The sequence below is a fragment of the Pseudophryne corroboree genome, chromosome 10, assembly GCF_028390025.1.
Source record: "Pseudophryne corroboree isolate aPseCor3 chromosome 10, aPseCor3.hap2, whole genome shotgun sequence".
Taxonomy (NCBI): Eukaryota; Metazoa; Chordata; class Amphibia; order Anura; family Myobatrachidae; genus Pseudophryne; species Pseudophryne corroboree.
This window is the reverse complement of record NC_086453.1, coordinates 294,385,409-294,404,166: the sequence shown is the minus strand read 5'-3', so window position 1 is coordinate 294,404,166 and position 18,758 is coordinate 294,385,409. Positions and strand designations below refer to the sequence as shown.

Sequence of the window (18,758 nt, the reverse complement as noted above, 5' to 3'; positions counted from 1 at the left end):
GAGCTGAGAGGGGCCACCTTCCCTGTCACAGTTACATGTGTTACATACAGGGTGTATCTACCACAGATGCAGGGAGTGCAGCTGCTATGGGGCCCAGAGCTGAGAGGGGCCACCTTCCCTGTCACAGTTACATGTGTTATATACAGGGTGTAGCTACCATAGGTACAGGGAATGCAGCTGCTATGGGCCCAGAGCTGAGAGGGGCCCACCTTCCATGTCACAGTTACATGTGTTATATATATTTTCACCATTGGATGGTACATAGGGACCCTTACAGACTTCTGCCTTGGGGCCTACAATATAGCTACATATGCCAACTGGCGTATCTATAATGTATGTAATATGTGCGGTGCACACGGGTCCCTGGGTCCAGGGGGGCCCACACACGGCACACCCTGTACCCATTTAATTATAATTACTGTTCCATCGGCCTGGTGCTGGCTGTAGAGCTGCAAATATCATTGGGAAAATGGCTGTTGCGGCCATATTCCTGTTATATGCGCAATAGAGATGTCCCCAGAAACGTGGTTCAGACACCATGTTCCCGGAGACCTGCATATGCACAGTAGATTCTGGTGCAATTCCAGAGTCTATTGCACCAGCCGGAGAGGAGGGGGCCTGACCAGAGCCTGCACACAGGCCCCCTCCTCTCTTAAAGCGCCAATATGCAGTTACATAATATGAACTGGGGCATTGGCATTTCTATAATTGTGGCAGGGGGGCCAACACCACACTGCACCCATGTTTTATTACTTACCTGTTCAGAGTCCCACATCGGGCGCTGCAGCAGTGGCAAAAATCATAGCCAAAATGGTCGCCGTGCATGCGCAGTAGTGAAATTAGTCTCTGGAACATGGTGGGCGTCATGTTTCTGGCACAATGCCAGAGCTTACTGCACCGTGGAGAGGAGGTGGCCCACCCAGAGTCTGCACACAGGCCCCCTCCCCTGTTAAAATGCACTTAAACTGGGGCATTGTGGTGTAGCACAATATAAAGTGGAGGCATTATAGTGTGGTATAATACGAACTGAGGGCTCTGTAAGTTGGCCAAATATGAACTAGGGACACTGTACTGTATGTCATAAATGTGCATTGGGGCACTACTATGGATGGCGGTCATTAGGTCGACATGAATTGGGTCGACCACGTTTTGTCGACATGCATTAGGCCGACATGATTTTTTCATTTTTTGGCCGTAACAATCCACGTGAACTACAATTGGGAACGGTAACCTTGCCCGAAGCATGCCGAGCGAAGCGAGCGGACACGGTGGACTAATTGGGGTTCCCCGTCACTTTTCAAAGAAAACTGCACCAAAAAAAGTAAAAAAATAATAATCCTCATGTCGACCTTTTTCCATGTCGACCTAGCACATGTCGACCTAATGACAACGTCGACCTAGTGATCATGTCGACCTAATGCATGTCAGCCAAACATGGTCGATCCAATGTATGTCAACCTAACTCAAGTCGACCTAATGAACCACACCCCACTACTATGGTTAAGAAAATAAACTAGGGCACTTCTATGGGGCATAACATTAACTAAGGCACTATTATGGTTCAGAAAATTAACTGGGGCACTATTGTGGGGTATAAAAGGAACACCTACTGTTGAGAGGTGTTTCTCTAGAACACAGGTTCTCAAAATCTGTCCTCAGGACCCCAGACGGTTCATGTTTTGCAGGTCACCTGTAGATTTTTAAAAGGTGACAGTTGGTGATACACAGTGTAGCTGCTGGGTGACATGGAAAACTTGAACCGTGTGGGGTCCTGAGGACTGAGTTTGAGAACCAATGCTCTAGAAGCACTGGGACAGAGTCCCCTTCAAAATGTTGCTATGGGGCCCACATATTCCTGGCTATTCTCCTCGGTGTGTTCTCCTGTTTTACACCAATTAATTAATTAATGCTTATTCTTATACTGTAGCACAGAGTATATATAATCATTCCCATGAGGTCTTGCCCAAATGGAGTTTACAGTCGCTGTTTCCTACCGCATACATACACTAGGTTTCATTTTGTAGACCGTTAACCTGACAAAATGTCTTTGGAGGAAACCAGACCAACCTGATGACTGAACATGAGAGAGCATACGGGGTATATTTACTAAGGTTTGGGTTTACAGAAGTGGAGATGTTGCCCAATCAGGTTCTGCTTATCATTTATCCAACACCTTCTAGAAGATAATTGCTAGAATCTGATTTGTTGCTATGGGCCAACATCTCCGCTTCTATAAACCCAAACATTAGTAAGTATACCTGAACAACTCCACACAGATAGGGCCAAGATTGGATTCAAACCCATGATCTCAGCAACATGAGTCAGCGATATTAGTCACTTTGCCAGGTGTGCATGTTTGTAAGGTGTCTCACACGGATAATGTTTACTCGCTCAGGATAATGAATAGACATGGACAGATTTGGAAGTGGTTTCCTTGTAAAATGTGGAATATTAGGATTATTATAATATCATTATTGATTTATTAGCAGTTTCTTATATAGTGCAGCATATTCCATTACGCTATACAATTAGAACAACAGTTATAGAACAAAACTGGGCTAAGACAGACAGACATAGAGGTAGGAAGGCCCTGCTCGCAAGCTTACAATCTATAGGGAAATAGGCATTGATACACAAGGATAGATGCTACCTGTTGCATAATGGTCCACCAGATTGCTAGGTTCTTAATGGGTTGTATGATATGATCACCCAGCAATGTTGGAAGACAAAATATGTGAGGTTATGTGGACTGTACAGAGAGGATTTAATTGGATAGGGGAGCATTGAAGGTTATGTGGGTGTGTCGGGATTTGGTAGGCTTGTCTGAAGAGATGTGTTTTCAGGGAACGTTTAAAGGTTTGGAGACTGTAGGAGAGTCTTATTGTGCGTGGGAGGGCATTCCAATGACTGGGTGAAGCCCGGCTGAAGTCCTGTAATTTTGAGTGGGAACAAGTAATACATGTGGATGAGAGACGCAGATCTTGTGCAGAGCGGAGAGGTCTGGTAGGGAGATATTTTGATATGAGTGAGGAGATGTATGATGGTGCAGTTTGGTTAATAGCCTTGTATGTAAGTAAAAGTATTTTATATTTAACACGGTAGAATACTGGTAACCAGTGGAGGGACTGACAGAGCGGATCAGCAGACGAAGAACGTCTAGCGTGGAAGATTAGCCTCACATCTGCATTTAAAATGGATTGTAGTGGTGAGAGCCTATGTTTGGGAAGACCAGTAAGGAGACTATTACAATAATCAATGCAGGAGATGATGAGTGCACGAATTAGAGTTTTTGCAGCACTTGTCTTGTGTAAGATAAAGGCGTATTTTGGATATGTTTTTTAGGTGCATGCAACATGATTTAGAGACAGATTGAATGTGTGGAACGAAGGACAGTTCAGAGTCAAGGGTGACACCTAGGCAGTGAGCTTGTGGGGTAGGGTGGATAGTCGCATTGTCAACAGTTATGGAGATATCAGGTTGGTAACTACTCTTGGCTGGTGGGAAAATAATTAATTCTGTTTTGGAAATAATGAGTTTGACGTGGCGAGATGACATCCAAGATGAAATGGCAGATAGGCGTTCAGTGACACGAGCCAATACAGATGGGGATAAATCTGGAAAGGATAGGTAGATTTGAGTATCATCAGCGTACAAATGATACTGAAATCCGAGAGGAGCTGATTAGTTTACCAAGAGATGAGGTATAGATTGAGAACAGCAGAGGACCCAAGATTGAGCCTTGCAGTACTCCAACTGATAGAGGTAGAGAAGAAGAGGTAGAATCAGAGAAGTGAACACTGAAAGGGCGATTAGATAGGTAGGATGAGAACCAAGTAAGGGCTGTCTCCTGAAGACCTAGGGATTGTAGTGTTTGTATGAGAGGAGAGTGGTCAACAGTGTCAAAAGCAGCAGAGAGAGCTAGAAGAATAAGAAGTGTGTAATGGCCTTTCGATCTAGCAGTGACTAGATCATAATACAGTATACTCACAGAGCAGGGATTGTGCACAATCTCTGTACAATCTCTAGTTTTTGCTCATAAAATTAATATATTTTTACAGTACCTGAGAAGTAGAAGTAGCCAGTATGTGGGCAATGATTTCTGTAGGGCAGTGTTCATAAAACCTGGTCTTCATGGACCCTGACTGTGCATGTTTTCCAATCATCTAGTTAGTGCACAGGTATGTTAATTGACTAACATAACGGATCTACAGCTAGTACTAATTATTCCTGAGGATTTCCAAGGCCATCAAGAGCAGCGATGGGCCTGGGTACCTTCTCCTGTAACACTTGCAGGGAAAGAGGGGAGACTGCTGCTGCTGCTCCTCCCCACCTCTCGGCGCCCCCCGGGGGTACTGCTGTAGGGCGCTTTTTGATCTATTTAGGTGCATCACAGAGGAAGTATATTTAATTAGTTGTCCAAATTTTATTTCACCCGGAAACTCTTCACAGGGGTACAGTGGCGGAGGAGGGCTGCTACTGGTGATGCTCCATGTCTCCACTGCCTTGTTTACGCCACGGTTGCCCGGGTCCCGACACCCGCACTCTGTAGTTCACAGACGCCGGGGCATGCGCAGTAGCGGCAACGGTACTGCGAATGCGCAAAACCACAGCTTCTGTGGACTGCATCGGCTGCAGCCCACAGAAGATGGCTAGGGCTAATAAGTCAGGGAGCTGGCTTCCTGTAGGAAGCCAGCTCTCTGCCTATCGCAGCCCGGTCTGACAGTCCCGGAGGGAGAAAACACCTCCCAAAGGGATTGCCTGTAGTATCTGTGACTGGCCGGAAGGACGTCCAATAGGAAGCCATACGGACTGCATCTGGCTTCACTGACAGTGAGCTGAGGTGGCTGATTTTACCTGGAGGGAGGGGGTGGGGCTGCAGCCCATAGGTAAAAACTGCCACTGCAGGGGTATATCATTTCCTAAGCAGCGGGTTTTCAAAGCCACTAATTATAAGCATCTTTGAACACTGGATTTAAAACAAAAATAGCAGACAGTGCAAAAACTCCCCAAGATTTGCCATTTATTACTATTGCCATTTTAAAGTCAATGGTTAAATCTGACAAATTGTGGTGGCTTTGACCATTGAGTTTACAATGGCTGCTTAGCAAATAGTGCCCTCGATGCGGAATTGTTCTGAGTATTTTCTACAAGGGGCAGGATGTAATAGAGTCCGGGTTCGCCGGACATGCAGGATGCCAGGCTGAACTCGGATGCTTTTTTTTTCCTTTCTTATGGGGCAGTCATTTATAAGGCAAAACCAGGCCTTGTAAATAATTGCCCCTTTAAAAAAGCCTCAGCTGAATTGCAAAATATGCAACTATCAAGAAAGACGGGGGTTGACTAAATCAAAACAGCCCCCTAATTTTCATAATTACTAAACTAATGTAATTACATTGTATAACTTGAAAAATACATCGTCGATATCTCTTTCTTTCTATGTATCTCTTTATTAGGCTTAATATACATTTTCCAAATTCCGAAACAGTTTCCATATTTCAGCATTTTCTGAAGTTAACTTGGCTTGGTTTTAAGTACTTTCCAGGATCATTGGGCATGCACTTGAATGCCACGGCACACATAACAAAAACATTAAGGCTCACTAGATTGTCAAAGTATATATCACTGACAAACACATACAAAATATCTGCCAAACAGGAGGCAGAAGGTCTAAGTCAGCATAATCCAACTCAATGAGGCACAGCGAGCTGTCCCCGGCCTCCCGACTCCAACTTGTGTACTTCTTTTTTTTCCTGCTTGTTTGCGAGTGTCGTCCGATATCACTTTTTTTTTTTGCAACAATAGAACCGTATAGGTGATTTAAACCATTTCTTTTTTTATTTCTCCTTCAGGAAATTGCAGCTTATTTAATAACATTTGAAAAGCATGAAGAATGGCTGACAACTTCCCCTAAAACAAGGTAGGAGCAATCTCTCCAACTGTACCTCGTGTAATTAACATTGATCCTTTTACCGATTATTCATTGCCCGCCAGTGGAAATACCTGATTGGAGGTGACATTAAATAAATTAATTAAACTCTTATTTTTTATTGTGTTAAAGGAAAGTCAGCTTGGAAATTAAAAGATGGAGCAATGGAATGTGAAGAGAGGTTAGAGTAGTTTGTCACAAAATATAAGCTTTTATGGTTCATTAAATTTGAAAAGATTTCTATAGAAAACAATGTATAATTTTAATTGTTTTTGGTTGTTTGCAAAGCATGCATGATTTCCATCAGGCTGTAGTTACCACTGTTGCTGTATGTGGTGCATCAGTATATAGACAGAGGGGTAAATTTACTAAGATTCGTATTTTCCCATTTGAGGTCAAAGTTCAATCACGAATGACATCGAAAGTGTAAATATGCAACTTTTTGAATTGATTACGACTAATTTACTAAGCTGCCGTATTCTGCATTTTCGGGTTTTCCGATGTCGATGTCATTCGTTTTTTTTGGCAGTGTTTTACGTGAGTGACTTGTAAAACACTGCCGACTTTAATACAATGAATCTCGGCCGGATCTGAGAGATCCGTGCTGGGCTTCATTGTGCACTTTGTTAAAAAAAAAAAAAAAGTTTAAATGTAAAAAAAAAATTGCGTGGGGTCCCCCCTCCTAAGGCAAACCAGCCTCGGGCTCTTTGAGCCGATCCTGGTTGCAGAAATATGGGGAAAAAATGGACAGGGGTTCCCCCATATTTAAACAACCAGCATCGGGCTCTGCGCCTGGTCCTGGTTCCAAAAATACGGGGAACAAAAAGAGTAGGGGTCCCCCGTATTTTTGAATCCAGCACCGGGCTCCACTAGCTGGACAGATAATGCCACAGCCGGTGGTCACTTTTATACAGTGCCTTGCGGCCGTGGCATCAAATATCCAACTAGTCACCCCTGGCCGGGGTACCCTGGGGGAGTGGGGACCCCTTCAATCAAGGGGTCCCCCCCCCCAGCCACCCAAGGGCCAGGGGTGAAGCCCGAGGCTGTCCCTCCCATCCAATGGGCTGCGGATGGGGGGCTGATAGCCTTTGTTCAAAGTGTTTGATATTGTTTTTAGTAGCAGTACTACAAGGCCCAGCAAGCCTCCCCCGCAAGCTGGTACTTGGAGAACCACAAGTACCAGCATGCGGCGGAAAAACGGGCCCGCTGGTACCTGTAGTACTACTACTAAAAAAATACCCCAATAAAGACATCACTCACACACCTTGAAAGTATAACTTTAATACATACATGCACACCAACATACATACATACTTACCTATGTTCCCACGCAGGTCGGTCCTCTTCTCCAGTAGAATCCATGGTGTACCTGTAGAAAAAATTATACTCACATAATCCATGGTTGAAGGCTCCTCTGCTTGTAATCCTTTTGTAATCCACATACTTGAAAAAATAAAAAAACGGATACCCGACCACGAACTGAAAGGGGACCCATGTTTTCACATGGGACCCCTTTCCTCGAATGCCAGAAACCCCCTCTGACTGATGTCTAAGTGGGTTTCTTCAGCCAATCAGGGAGCGCCACGTTGTGGCACCCTCCTGATCGGCTGTGTGCTCCTGTACTGTATGACAGGCGGCACACGGCAGTGTTACAATGTAGCCTATGCGCTCCATTGTAACCAATGGTGGGAACTTTCAGGTCAGCGGTTGACCGAAAGTGACCTCACCGCTGACCTGAAAGTTCCCACCATTGGTTACAATGGAGCGCATAGGCGCTACATTGTAACACTGCCGTGTTCGTGGTCGGGTATCCGTTTTTATATTTTTTCAAGTACGTGGATTACAAAAGGATTACAAGCAGAGGAGCCTTCAACCATGGATTATGTGAGTATAATTTTTTCTACAGGTACACCATGGATTCTACTGGAGAAGAGGACCGACCTGCGTGGGAACATAGGTAAGTATGTATGTATGTTGGTGTGCATGTATGTATTAAAGTTATACTTTCAAGGTGTGTGTGTGATGTCTTTATTGGGGTATTTTTTTAGTAGTAGTACTACAGGTACCAGCGGGCCCGTTTTTCCGCCGCATGCTGGTACTTGTGGTTCTCCAAGTACCAGCTTGCGGGGGAGGCTTGCTGGGCCTTGTAGTACTGCTACTAAAAACAATATCAAACACTTTGAACAAAGGCTATCAGCCCCCCATCCGCAGCATATTGGATGGGGGGGACAGCCTCGGGCTTCACCCCTGGCCCTTGGGTGGCTGGGGGGGGAGACCCCTTGATTGAAGGGGTCCCCACTCCCCCAGGGTACCCCGGCCAGGGGTGACTAGTTGGATATTTGATGCCACGGCCGCAAGGCACTGTATAAAAGTGACCCCCGGCTGTGGCATTATCTGTCCAGCTAGTGGAGCCCGGTGCTGGTTTCAAAAATACGGGGGACCCCTACTCTTTTTGTTCCCCGTATTTTTGGAACCAGGACCAGGCGCAGAGCCCGGTGCTGGTTGCTTAAATATGGGGGAACCCCTGTCAATTTTCCCCCCATATTTTTGCAACCAGGGCCGGCTCAAAGAGCCCGAGGCTGGTTTGGTTTAGGAGGGGGGACCCCACGCATTTTTTTTAATGAAAATTTATAACATTTCCCCCCCCTTCCCACTGAAAAACATGCACGGATCTCATGGATCCGTGCATGCCTATACAAACACGGGATAAAAAAGCAGGTCTGGTTTTTTTTAGCACTTTTTCACGATTTGTATTTTAGCACGGCAGTGTTTGGCAATTGTCGGCAGTGTTTGTGTTTTGCACTTTTTAGTAAATTCTCGATTTCTACCAAATTGCAGGCGTATTTGACCGATGGTGTATTGATTCGTGATTTTTTCCTAGGACTTCCAAAATATTACGAATGCCCTCATCACTGCCGTGATTTTTGCTTAGTAAATTACCGAGATGACACTTTGAAGAAAAAACGGCATCTCGGTCAAAATCGGGACCTTAGTAAATAAACCCCATTCTTCCTATGTAGCAACAGTGCCAACTACAGGATAGAAAAGGAACTACACTCCATCGATTAAAACATATGTTTGTTCATAAGTATTTAGTCGCGGATCTATTAATGGAGAAGTGTAGCAACCTATGCCGCTGCCTGTTTTGTAAATGATAATAGCCTTTTAAAACTTTATTTTAAATATATATAAGTATAAAATATATATTAGTATATAATTGTTCTAGGTTGTACTAATGTGCATTTTGTCCTTTTACATATAAACCTTAGTAACATGCATTGTGTCTAAAATGTAGAAATAAAGGCAAACATGGCCGCATAAACTGTATGCATTGTGGCTGAATCAAAAGCCTTCAATTTCAGTCTTTTAAATGTAGACTATGCATTGTAGCCTCTTATAATATGAATGATAGAGAAAATATCTAATCTGACTCTACAGCAATTATTATCCCTTTTGTGTTGGAGAGTGATAAAGTAGAGAGAGATAAAGTACTAACCAATCAGCTTTCAATTGTCATGTTAAAGGCCATGTTTGGAAAATGGCAGTTATAAACTGATTGGCTGGTACTTTACCGCTCTCCACTTTATCTCTCTCCAAGGTTTGATACTGTACATCATCCCCAAAATCTGTTCAGTGGATCGGTTTCTGGGCCCCATGTATTGTACTTAAGACAAACTCATCTGATATTCTAAATTGCCCAACAACCAATACCCTGTTGATGAAGATGTAATTGTAATCCAACTGATTGTTTAGAGCCATCTCTGAGAGATATTGTCAGACGGACCAGTATAAATGAGGCTGCCAGTTTGGGCGCCAAACTGCCAAATCTGTCCAAGAGTCAAAGTTATAATAATCCTGATAGTCAATTAGACAATGGGGGTCATTCCGAGTTGATCGCTCGCTAGCTACTTTTTGCAGCGCTGCGATCAGATAGTCGCCGCCTATAGAGGAGTGTATTTTCGCTTTGCAAGTGTGTGAACACTTGTGCAGCCGAGCGGTACAAAAACAGTTTGTGCAGTTTCTGAGTAGCTCAGAACTTACTCAGCCGCTGCGATCACTTCAGCCTGTCCAGTCCCGGAATTGACGTCAGACACCCACCCTGCAAACACTTGGACACGCCTGCGTTTTCCAACCACTCCCTGAAAACTGTCAGTTGACACCCATAAACGCCTTCTTCCTGTCAATCTTCATGCGATTGGCTGTGCAAATGGATTCTTCGTTAAATCCATCAGCCAGCAACGATCCGCTTTGTACCCGTACGACTCGCCTGTGCATTGCGGTGCATACGCATGCGCAGTTTTGCCGAGTTTTGACCTGATCGCAGCGCTGCAAAAAATAGCTAGCGTGCGATCAGGTCGGAATGACCCCCAATGTTAGATCTAAGAGAGCACAGTATGAGTGTCTGTGGAATGGCCCCTCACCCCTATTAACAGGGACGGACTGTGACCTCTTCTCGGCCCTGGCATCCATGTGCGTGCATGTGAAAGGGGGCACGCATGATGCAAAAGGGGCACGCGGACACTGCAAATGGGGGCATGCTGCGAGTCATGGAGTGTGGACTCGCGGCATGCCCCCATATTGCTTAGCAACGGGGCAAAATGGGCAGCGACAGTGGGGGACAAACCAGAGAGCCGGAAGCTGCACTGCGCTCGGCCTTCCTGGCTCTCATTTGTCCAGACCGGCCCACCAGACCATCGGCCCTTCTGGCATTTGCCAGAAGTGCCAGATGGGCAGTCTGGGCCTGCCTATCAACATCTGATAAAAACTGTTCAGTGGTTGATTGGGTCTTGGCTTAAATTACAATGGTACAATCTTGCCATACTGTATGTGCAGTAGTCTAACCACATGCATGATAAATAGGGTTCAGCCATTCTACCCCACTGCCAAGTGATTTAAACAAGGTCACTTTTCTGTGTCACACTAATGTCAAGAGGCCAGATGCATGGGCATGTTTAATGTTGAGATGTTTTCTCTCTGAGTTTGTTTTCCTACAATAGTACTTGGTATTGTCATACTGTAGTTGGTTGACAGATAATTCCCCTCAGCCTGTAACTGTACTGTACAGATGGAGCCCTGCTCATCTATCCCTTTAATAGGATTCATTGAGTCAGGGCAGTCGGACTTAATCCCCTGCTGTAATAATTTAATCCCCTGCTGTGTTGTTCGGGATCCGGTCTGGAGATCGACAGTGTCTAGGTCGACAATGTTTAGGTCGACCACTATAGGTCAACAGTCACTAGGTCGACATGGTTGGAAGGTCGACAGGGTTTCTAGGTCGACATGTGCTAGGTCGACAGGTCTAAAGGTCGACATGAGTTTTTCACATTTTTTTTCTTTTTTTGAATTTTTTCATACTTAACGATCCACGTGGACTACGATTGGAACGGTAAAGTGTGCCGAGCGAAGCGGTAGCGGAGCGAAGGCACCATGCCCGAAGCATGGCGAGCCATGCGAGGGGACGCGGTGCACTAATTTGGGATCCCGGTCACTCTACGAAGAAAACGACACAAAAAAAAAAAATCCTCATGTCGACCTTTAGACCTGTCGACCTAGCACATGTCGACCTAGAAACCCTGTCGACCTTCCATCCATGTCGACCTAGTGACTGTCGACCTATAGTGGTCGACCTAAACATTGTCGACCTAGACACTGTCGATTTGATGAACCACACCCGTATTGTTCTCTCTGTATTGTATTGCAGCTGAGAACAATAGATGAAAGGCTTATGCTAATAAACCTTGGTGCGCCTAGGTGCAGCAAAGAAGCCTAGATGAGCAAGTCTCTATCTGTATATCAAGAAATAGTCCTAGATCATGTTAAAGTTTTGTCCATGGACTGATTGTCCCCACCTAATCCTGTGTGCCAGAAAATAGTTTTCCAAATTCTTACCTTGTTGAGTGCTGTATAAACTGAGATTACGAAAAAGAGATAAAATGTTCTGGAATTATAATTCTATTACATTAGAGTTATAATTGTTGCCTTTGAAGCAGTGTTGTATCGGTGGGTGTTACATGCTATGGCCTAGTGGCAAATTTTGCATATAGCAGCAAAGGGAATAGTTCTTAAATACTGCCAAGTATATAGTTATAATCTCAACCTTGCATATATACAGTAATTAGATAGTTTAGAACAGTGATGGCTAACCTTGACACCCCAGCTGTTGTTGAACTACATATCCCAGCATGCCCTGCTACAGTTTTGTTATTTGGCCATGCTAAAACTGATGCAGGGCATGCTGGGATGTGTAGTTCAACAACAGCTGGAGTGTCAAGGTTAGCCATCACTGGTTTAGAATATGTCTCTTAAATAATATTGTGCATAAATTATGTTATTATAAGTAGTCTGAATTGTGGAAAATTGTATTTGCTTTAACAGATTACTGTTAATTTATTGGTTTGCACGTGCCCTCCCGCAATTTATGGCCAATTCATTCCATTGCCTTATTTATATCTGTGCTTTTCACCCTGACCTTTATATCATCCATTGCCGTGGTGTGTTGCCCTTATATACAATACCGAACTGCTCAGTGGCGTACACCGATCTGTGTCATATCCAAGGTTGTAAACAAGATGCCCTGGATAATACTGAAACACTGACTGGTGATACAAAATGAAGATAAGTTTTCTGTAAAAGTCTCAACCATCACTTGAAGTGATCTGAAGGTGGAAAGGAGCTTTACACGTGTTTCAGATGGACGGAGTTATGCACCCTAGTGACACTCTAGAGTCCTTTGTAATTAGAAGCAAGATTTGCTGTATCCACATCAGCCAAACAGACATTAGACTTTACCAGACAAATGATAACTAATATTAGATTGACTTCTGTGGGTAACAACTCATTAGGGTCTCTCACACCACGTAATATATTAAAGATGTTTAGAGGAATACTCAATCACACAACAGTATAACAGACAGAACACCACAAAGAAGAATAGCTGGAAATAGTCTGATAGAACATGCAATTACGTGATCTGGTATCACCATCGTTTCAGGATAAATGTTATTTTGACATTTGTATGCATTTATCCTATTTTGAATATGCTAAATGATAATAACTCCAGACACGTGTGAAAATTTCTTATGCAAATAATATAATTATACAGTAGCGCATTCTAATTATTATTTACACATTCACATTCTGATACTCCCAAATCCCTTAATATTTAACTCTGTGCGCTTGAAATAACCTTGAAAATATATTAAAAGAGGTTTCTATTTTTAAATTCAATGGGAATACATTCCTCACAGTCCCAATAAAGGTAATTTGGTAGGGACCCCTTGGCTGGGACCCCAACCAATCACTCTATTTGGCACTTATATGCAGTAAATGGGACCTCTGCTTTCTTCATTGCAGAGGGAATTCAAGGCTTGCAATTAGGGCAACTGTGCCCAATCGCCCCAGTTACAGAGACAGCCAACCAGCGTCAAAGTGATCGGCAGAGATCCCAGACATATGTGAGCTCTAGGACCCTGCTAAATTGAGTTATTGGTGGAGGTCTTTTTGGACCGACTCCCACCAAAGTATGAAAATTGAGTAAATTTAATTAAAATCTAATTTCTTTGAAAGTCCAAAATGACTTTTAAATTTTAGTTTGTTGTACGTAAATCATTTTTATTGCCGATTCCCATAGGTTGTTCATTAGCGCTTTGAAGGGGGGTATTTATCAAAGCTTCATGATAAATAAAATTACGAGAGATAAAATACCAACCAATCAGTTCCTGTCATTTAAACACAGCCTGTAAAATGTACTGAGAGCCAGAAGCTGATTGGCTAGCCCTTCAACTCTCTCTCTCTCAATTTTATCTCTTTCTGAGCATTGATAAATACCCCTCTTTGTCACTTGTAAAAACACACATCAAACACAAGTGCATGTAACAAACCTTTTTGTTACTGTAACTATTACTGATGTTTGGTGGTTACTTTAGGATTCCCTTATGATAAACACACTAGGGGGGGGTTCAGTTAGCAGCAATGTGTGGTTGCAATGTAAAGGCGCCCACATGACAGCTAATTGCAGTAAGGCAACAACTCAGATTTCCCTGCACCCCTCGATAGGGTGTGAGAAGTAATACACAATGTTTCTGGTTACAAGAAACATCTGGAATGCCAACACCTAGCGTCCATTTCCACCAATTGAATACACCCAATTGATGTGAACAGTAAAGAAAGGAACACAAATGGAACACAACCGTGCTAATCTATGGATTCCAGTGTCTGACCTTTTTAGAAGTGTAGAACATCTATTAAACAGCACTGGGTTTACATTTATTACGATGTAAACAAACATTTTCCATATAAACACTAAAAAAACAAGTATTTGTGGCCTCTTACGTTTTTATTTATAGGGCCCCACACGGAGGCCGCAGCGTCTTATAAAGTGCATATATACTGTAGTTACAGTGCACAAATAACAGGGCATAAAGTACATAAAAATGACAATACAAACAAAGCAGAACATAGCAGGGTGGCAATCAATATACACATGGTAGTCAATAGCTACACTTTTATACATATACAGTCATTTGTGTTATAGATCGTGCTGTAACTACATTCTGGGAATAATTTGGAGGATATTGACGTTTAGACCCCATGAAGAAAAATCAGCAATGCTCTTTTGTTTGTTTCAGAGTTTGATCCTAAATTTTCTGTGCATAAATCAGCCAGAGGTGTCGGTCCAAATTGTGTCTGGCAACCTTCTAGAAGGTTTAAGGCAATATTTAAATGAGCAATGTGCTATGCAGATCTGTGGTTTCATTGTGTCAGTTATCCCTCAGAGGACACTTAATAAACTTCTTCAGGACATATTTTGGTTTTGGAAACAGCAGCAAACTGTCCCGTCTTGTATCAGCAACTATGACAATGTTCTTGGCCATTGGAAAATTTGGCTCATCAAATCAATCAAAGCAAGGTCTGGGACGCGAACGGCACTTCATTTCCAATTCCTATTAAAGAGAACCTGTCACAAGTTGATTAATGCGCTTCTTATAAAGTGTCTATGTATAGCGTATTTCGCACCGTGCCCCCTTCACCCAGGGAAAGGTCCATGCTGTTCATAGATGATTACCTGAGTCAGCTTCAGAGCTGAGCTGCATATAGCATTATGCATATTTCTGGGTGACCACCTTCCTACATCACAGCACCCCTGATTCGCAGGCACTCCCTCACCCGGGAGTGAACATAGTGCAGAATGCCGCCATCTTGGTGAGAGATTTATCAAACCTTCTAAAGAAGACAGGTGGAGATGCTGCGATAGCAACCAATCAGGTTCTAGCTATCAATTTATAGAATTTTATAGACAAATGATAGCTAGAATCTGATTGGTTCCTATTGGCCACATCGTTCCATATAAAGCAGTTTGTTTGGACCCTCTTCCCAATCTGTTCATCAATCTAGGTTGCCTAACTGGTGGTAGGGTTTACCATTAATGGTTGAACTTTGCATATGTGCAGACCGACGCCAGTATTAGCCATCGGAACTCTGCGACCGATGTACATGGCCTCCCGTTTATTGTTAAACTAAAGGCCCATACACACTGGGCGATTTTGATCTCAAAATAGCTCACTTTTGTCATTTTGAGCTACTTTGAGCTCAAACTCGCCAGTGTGTATGGGCGGGTGATAAGAGGTGACCGCTGATGCATACTCCCACTTTATCGCTGGCCGCCGCCGTCCACCAGCTTGTTTTACAAGCCGAGTGAAATACTTTCCATAGTCTCCTACTGTGGAAAGTGGTTCACACCCGTGAACATTGCTGGGCCCCGGGTGAAAATCGCTCAGTGTGTATGTACTGAGCGATTTTCCGCCCAGTGATGTTCACATCATCGCTGTGCATACACACTGGGCAAAAACGCCCAGTGTGTATTCACCTTAATTGTCATCACCGTCAAACCATCAATAGTTACTAATCGTTGATGGTTGATGGACAAGCCTAATTGGTGATCCAGGATAAGCCGGTATGTACAGGTGTTCCTTAATACATATTGGGGCGTTGCTGGACTGCACACCCTGACTCTAAACATGATAAGAGGTGCTACCATGCTGAGACTTGTAGTACCACACACTCTAAAAAAAGAGAATGTTGGTGCACTCTCCAAACATTACTAATCAGATTAATAGTAATAACTCCTGCAATTTAATATTGGGTAAAATGGGGGTTCTTTGCATAATTTTGGCCAAAAATATGGGCCTACCCACCATGTCCAGGTGGCCTCATCAGGTAACACACGCAGAGAAATAAGGTTTCCATGCAGATTGATCTGTGCCCATATACCCTACTTATAAATAGGTTAAAGTATACTATATTTTTTAAATAAACATGCTACTACGTTGCTTATGTCAGTGGAGAAAGCACTGCTGACTAATGGATCCAGCAGAGATTTATACATGACGCTTTTATATCCTGGGTTCTGTTCTATGATGTTACAGAGGAACAATCGGAAAGTCAGCTCTGGGATACAGCAGGAATATTCATCACTAACACAACAAGCACTAACACTACAGTGTGACAGATATTCCCAGAAAGCAATCCGTTCTGTTTTAAATATAGACATAGATTTGTGGGTAAAATAAAATAAAAAATATATATATATTCCCACATGCAGGCTATGCATGCTAGTTCAAAGATTTATTTTATTTTCTGTCCGAATCAGCTGTACGACGCAAGTCTACTTGCCAAAAGGTAAAATGTTACACTTGTTTATTTTCTAATTACACTAGAGTTCAATTCCGCTTATTCAACTGATGCGAAAAAAAATATTTTCAAACAAGAATCTATTTTAAGATTTCTGTTATTAATATTCTTTTTTGACTTTCAGTTTACAGTGTAGGGTTCTTTTAAAGCCCAACTGCTAAAACAAATATAATGTACCTTTTAGATAACTTTTAATAACTTGTCTGGAGAGATTTATGGAATAATGCAAGCATCCAACTGAGTGACAAATGGGAGCGCTGGTAGAGTGTTTTGTTTCTGTGTTATCGGGGGAAAAGCGGGTCAGCTTGCCTAGCCCTGGAGAAATCAGTCAGCTTCACAGAAGACCAGAATGTGCTGTTTTTGTTATGGCATTCTTCACAGTACAATCCAGCCTGCAATTCTGCCATTCATTAGTTTTATCCGAGAGGTAGCCTGCCTACATTCCTGTTCTTTCACAACCATTACTTCTGCTCCTGAAATTCTACTTGCGGATTGTGCTGAACAAATTCACTACCCCTACTATTGTCATTTTTAATGTGTGGCTCCTGTTTGACTTGATGGTACTCAATAACAGGATAGTGGGCTAAAAATATTGGACTGAAATGATAAGATAAGACTAAGCGTTATTCATGTAGCGCCAGCATGCTAAGCAGCACTTTACAGTAGAGATGAGCGGGTTCGGTTTCTCTGAAACCGAACCCGCACGAACTTCATGTTTTTTTTACGGGTCCGAGCAGACTCGGATCCTCCCGCCTTGCTCGGTTAACCCGAGCGCGCCCGAACGTCATCATGACGCTGTCGGATTCTCGCGAGACTCGGATTCTATATAAGGAGCCGCGCGTCGCCGCCATTTTCACACGTGCATTGAGATTGATAGGGAGAGGACGTGGCTGGCGTCCTCTCCATTAGAAATTAGATTAGAAGAGAGAGAGAGATTGTGCAGAGTCAGACAGAGTTTACCACAGTGACCAGTGCAGTTGTTGTTAGTTAACTTTTATTTATTTTAATATAATATATCCGTTCTCTGCTATATCCGTTCTCTGCCTGAAAAAAAACGATACACAGCAGCAGCCAGTCACACAGTGTGACTCAGTCTGTGTGCACTCAGCTCAGCCCAGTGTGCTGCACATCAATGTATAAAAGGCAAAGCTTATAATAATTGTGGGGGAGACTGGGGAGCACTGCAGGTTGTTATAGCAGGAGCCCCCAGGAGTACATAATATTATATTAATTTAAAATTAAACAGTGCACACTTTTGCTGCAGGAGTGCCACTGCCAGTGTGACTAGTGGTGACCAGTGCCTGACCACCAGTATAGTAGTATATTGTTGTATGTATTGTATACTATCTCTTTATCAACCAGTCTATATTAGCAGCAGACACAGTACAGTGCGGTAGTTCACGGCTGTGGCTACCTCTGTGTCGGCAGTCGGAACTCGGCAGGCAGTCCGTCCATCCATAATTGTATTACAATATATACCACCTAACCGTGGTATTTTTTTTTCTTTCTTTATACCGTCGTCATAGTGTCATACTAGTTGTTACGAGTATACTACTATCTCTTTATCAACCAGTGTACAGTGCGGTAGTTCACGGCTGTGGCTACCTCTGTGTCGGCAGTCGGCAGGCAGTCCGTCCATCCATAATTGTATTATTATTATAATATATACCACCTAACCGTGGTTTTTTTTTCATTCTTTATACCGTCATAGTGTCATACTAGTTGTTACGAGTATACTACTATCTCTTTATCAACCAGTGTACAGTGCGGTAGTTCACGGCTGTGGCTACCTCTGTGTCGGCAGTCGGCAGGCAGTCCGTCCATCCATAATTGTATTATTATTATAATATATACCACCTAACCGTGGTTTTTTTTTCATTCTTTATACCGTCGTCATAGTGTCATACTAGTTGTTACGAGTATACTACTATCTCTTTATCAACCAGTGTACAGTGCGGTAGTTCACGGCTGTGGCTACCTCTGTGTCGGCAGTCGGCAGGCAGTCCGTCCATCCATAATTGTATTATTATTATAATATATACCACCTAACTGTGGTATTTTTTTTTCTTTCTTTATACCGTCGTCATAGTGTCATACTAGTTGTTACGAGTATACTACTATCTCTTTATCAACCAGTGTACAG

The 18,758-nt window shown here is 43.1% G+C and overlaps 1 protein-coding gene across 8 annotated transcripts in view; it reads left to right on the top strand.

Annotated features, from left to right (window-relative positions):
* Nucleotides 1-18,758, top strand: part of CAMTA1 (calmodulin binding transcription activator 1) — a 2,328,268-nt gene that overhangs the window by 601,685 nt on the left and 1,707,825 nt on the right. For all 8 annotated transcript variants that reach the window (XM_063943384.1, XM_063943385.1, XM_063943383.1 and 5 more), the window contains exon 3: nt 5,850-5,917. In XM_063943384.1, coding sequence (XP_063799454.1) covers nt 5,850-5,917 — 68 coding nt within the window. The remainder of the gene's footprint in view (nt 1-5,849; nt 5,918-18,758) is intronic.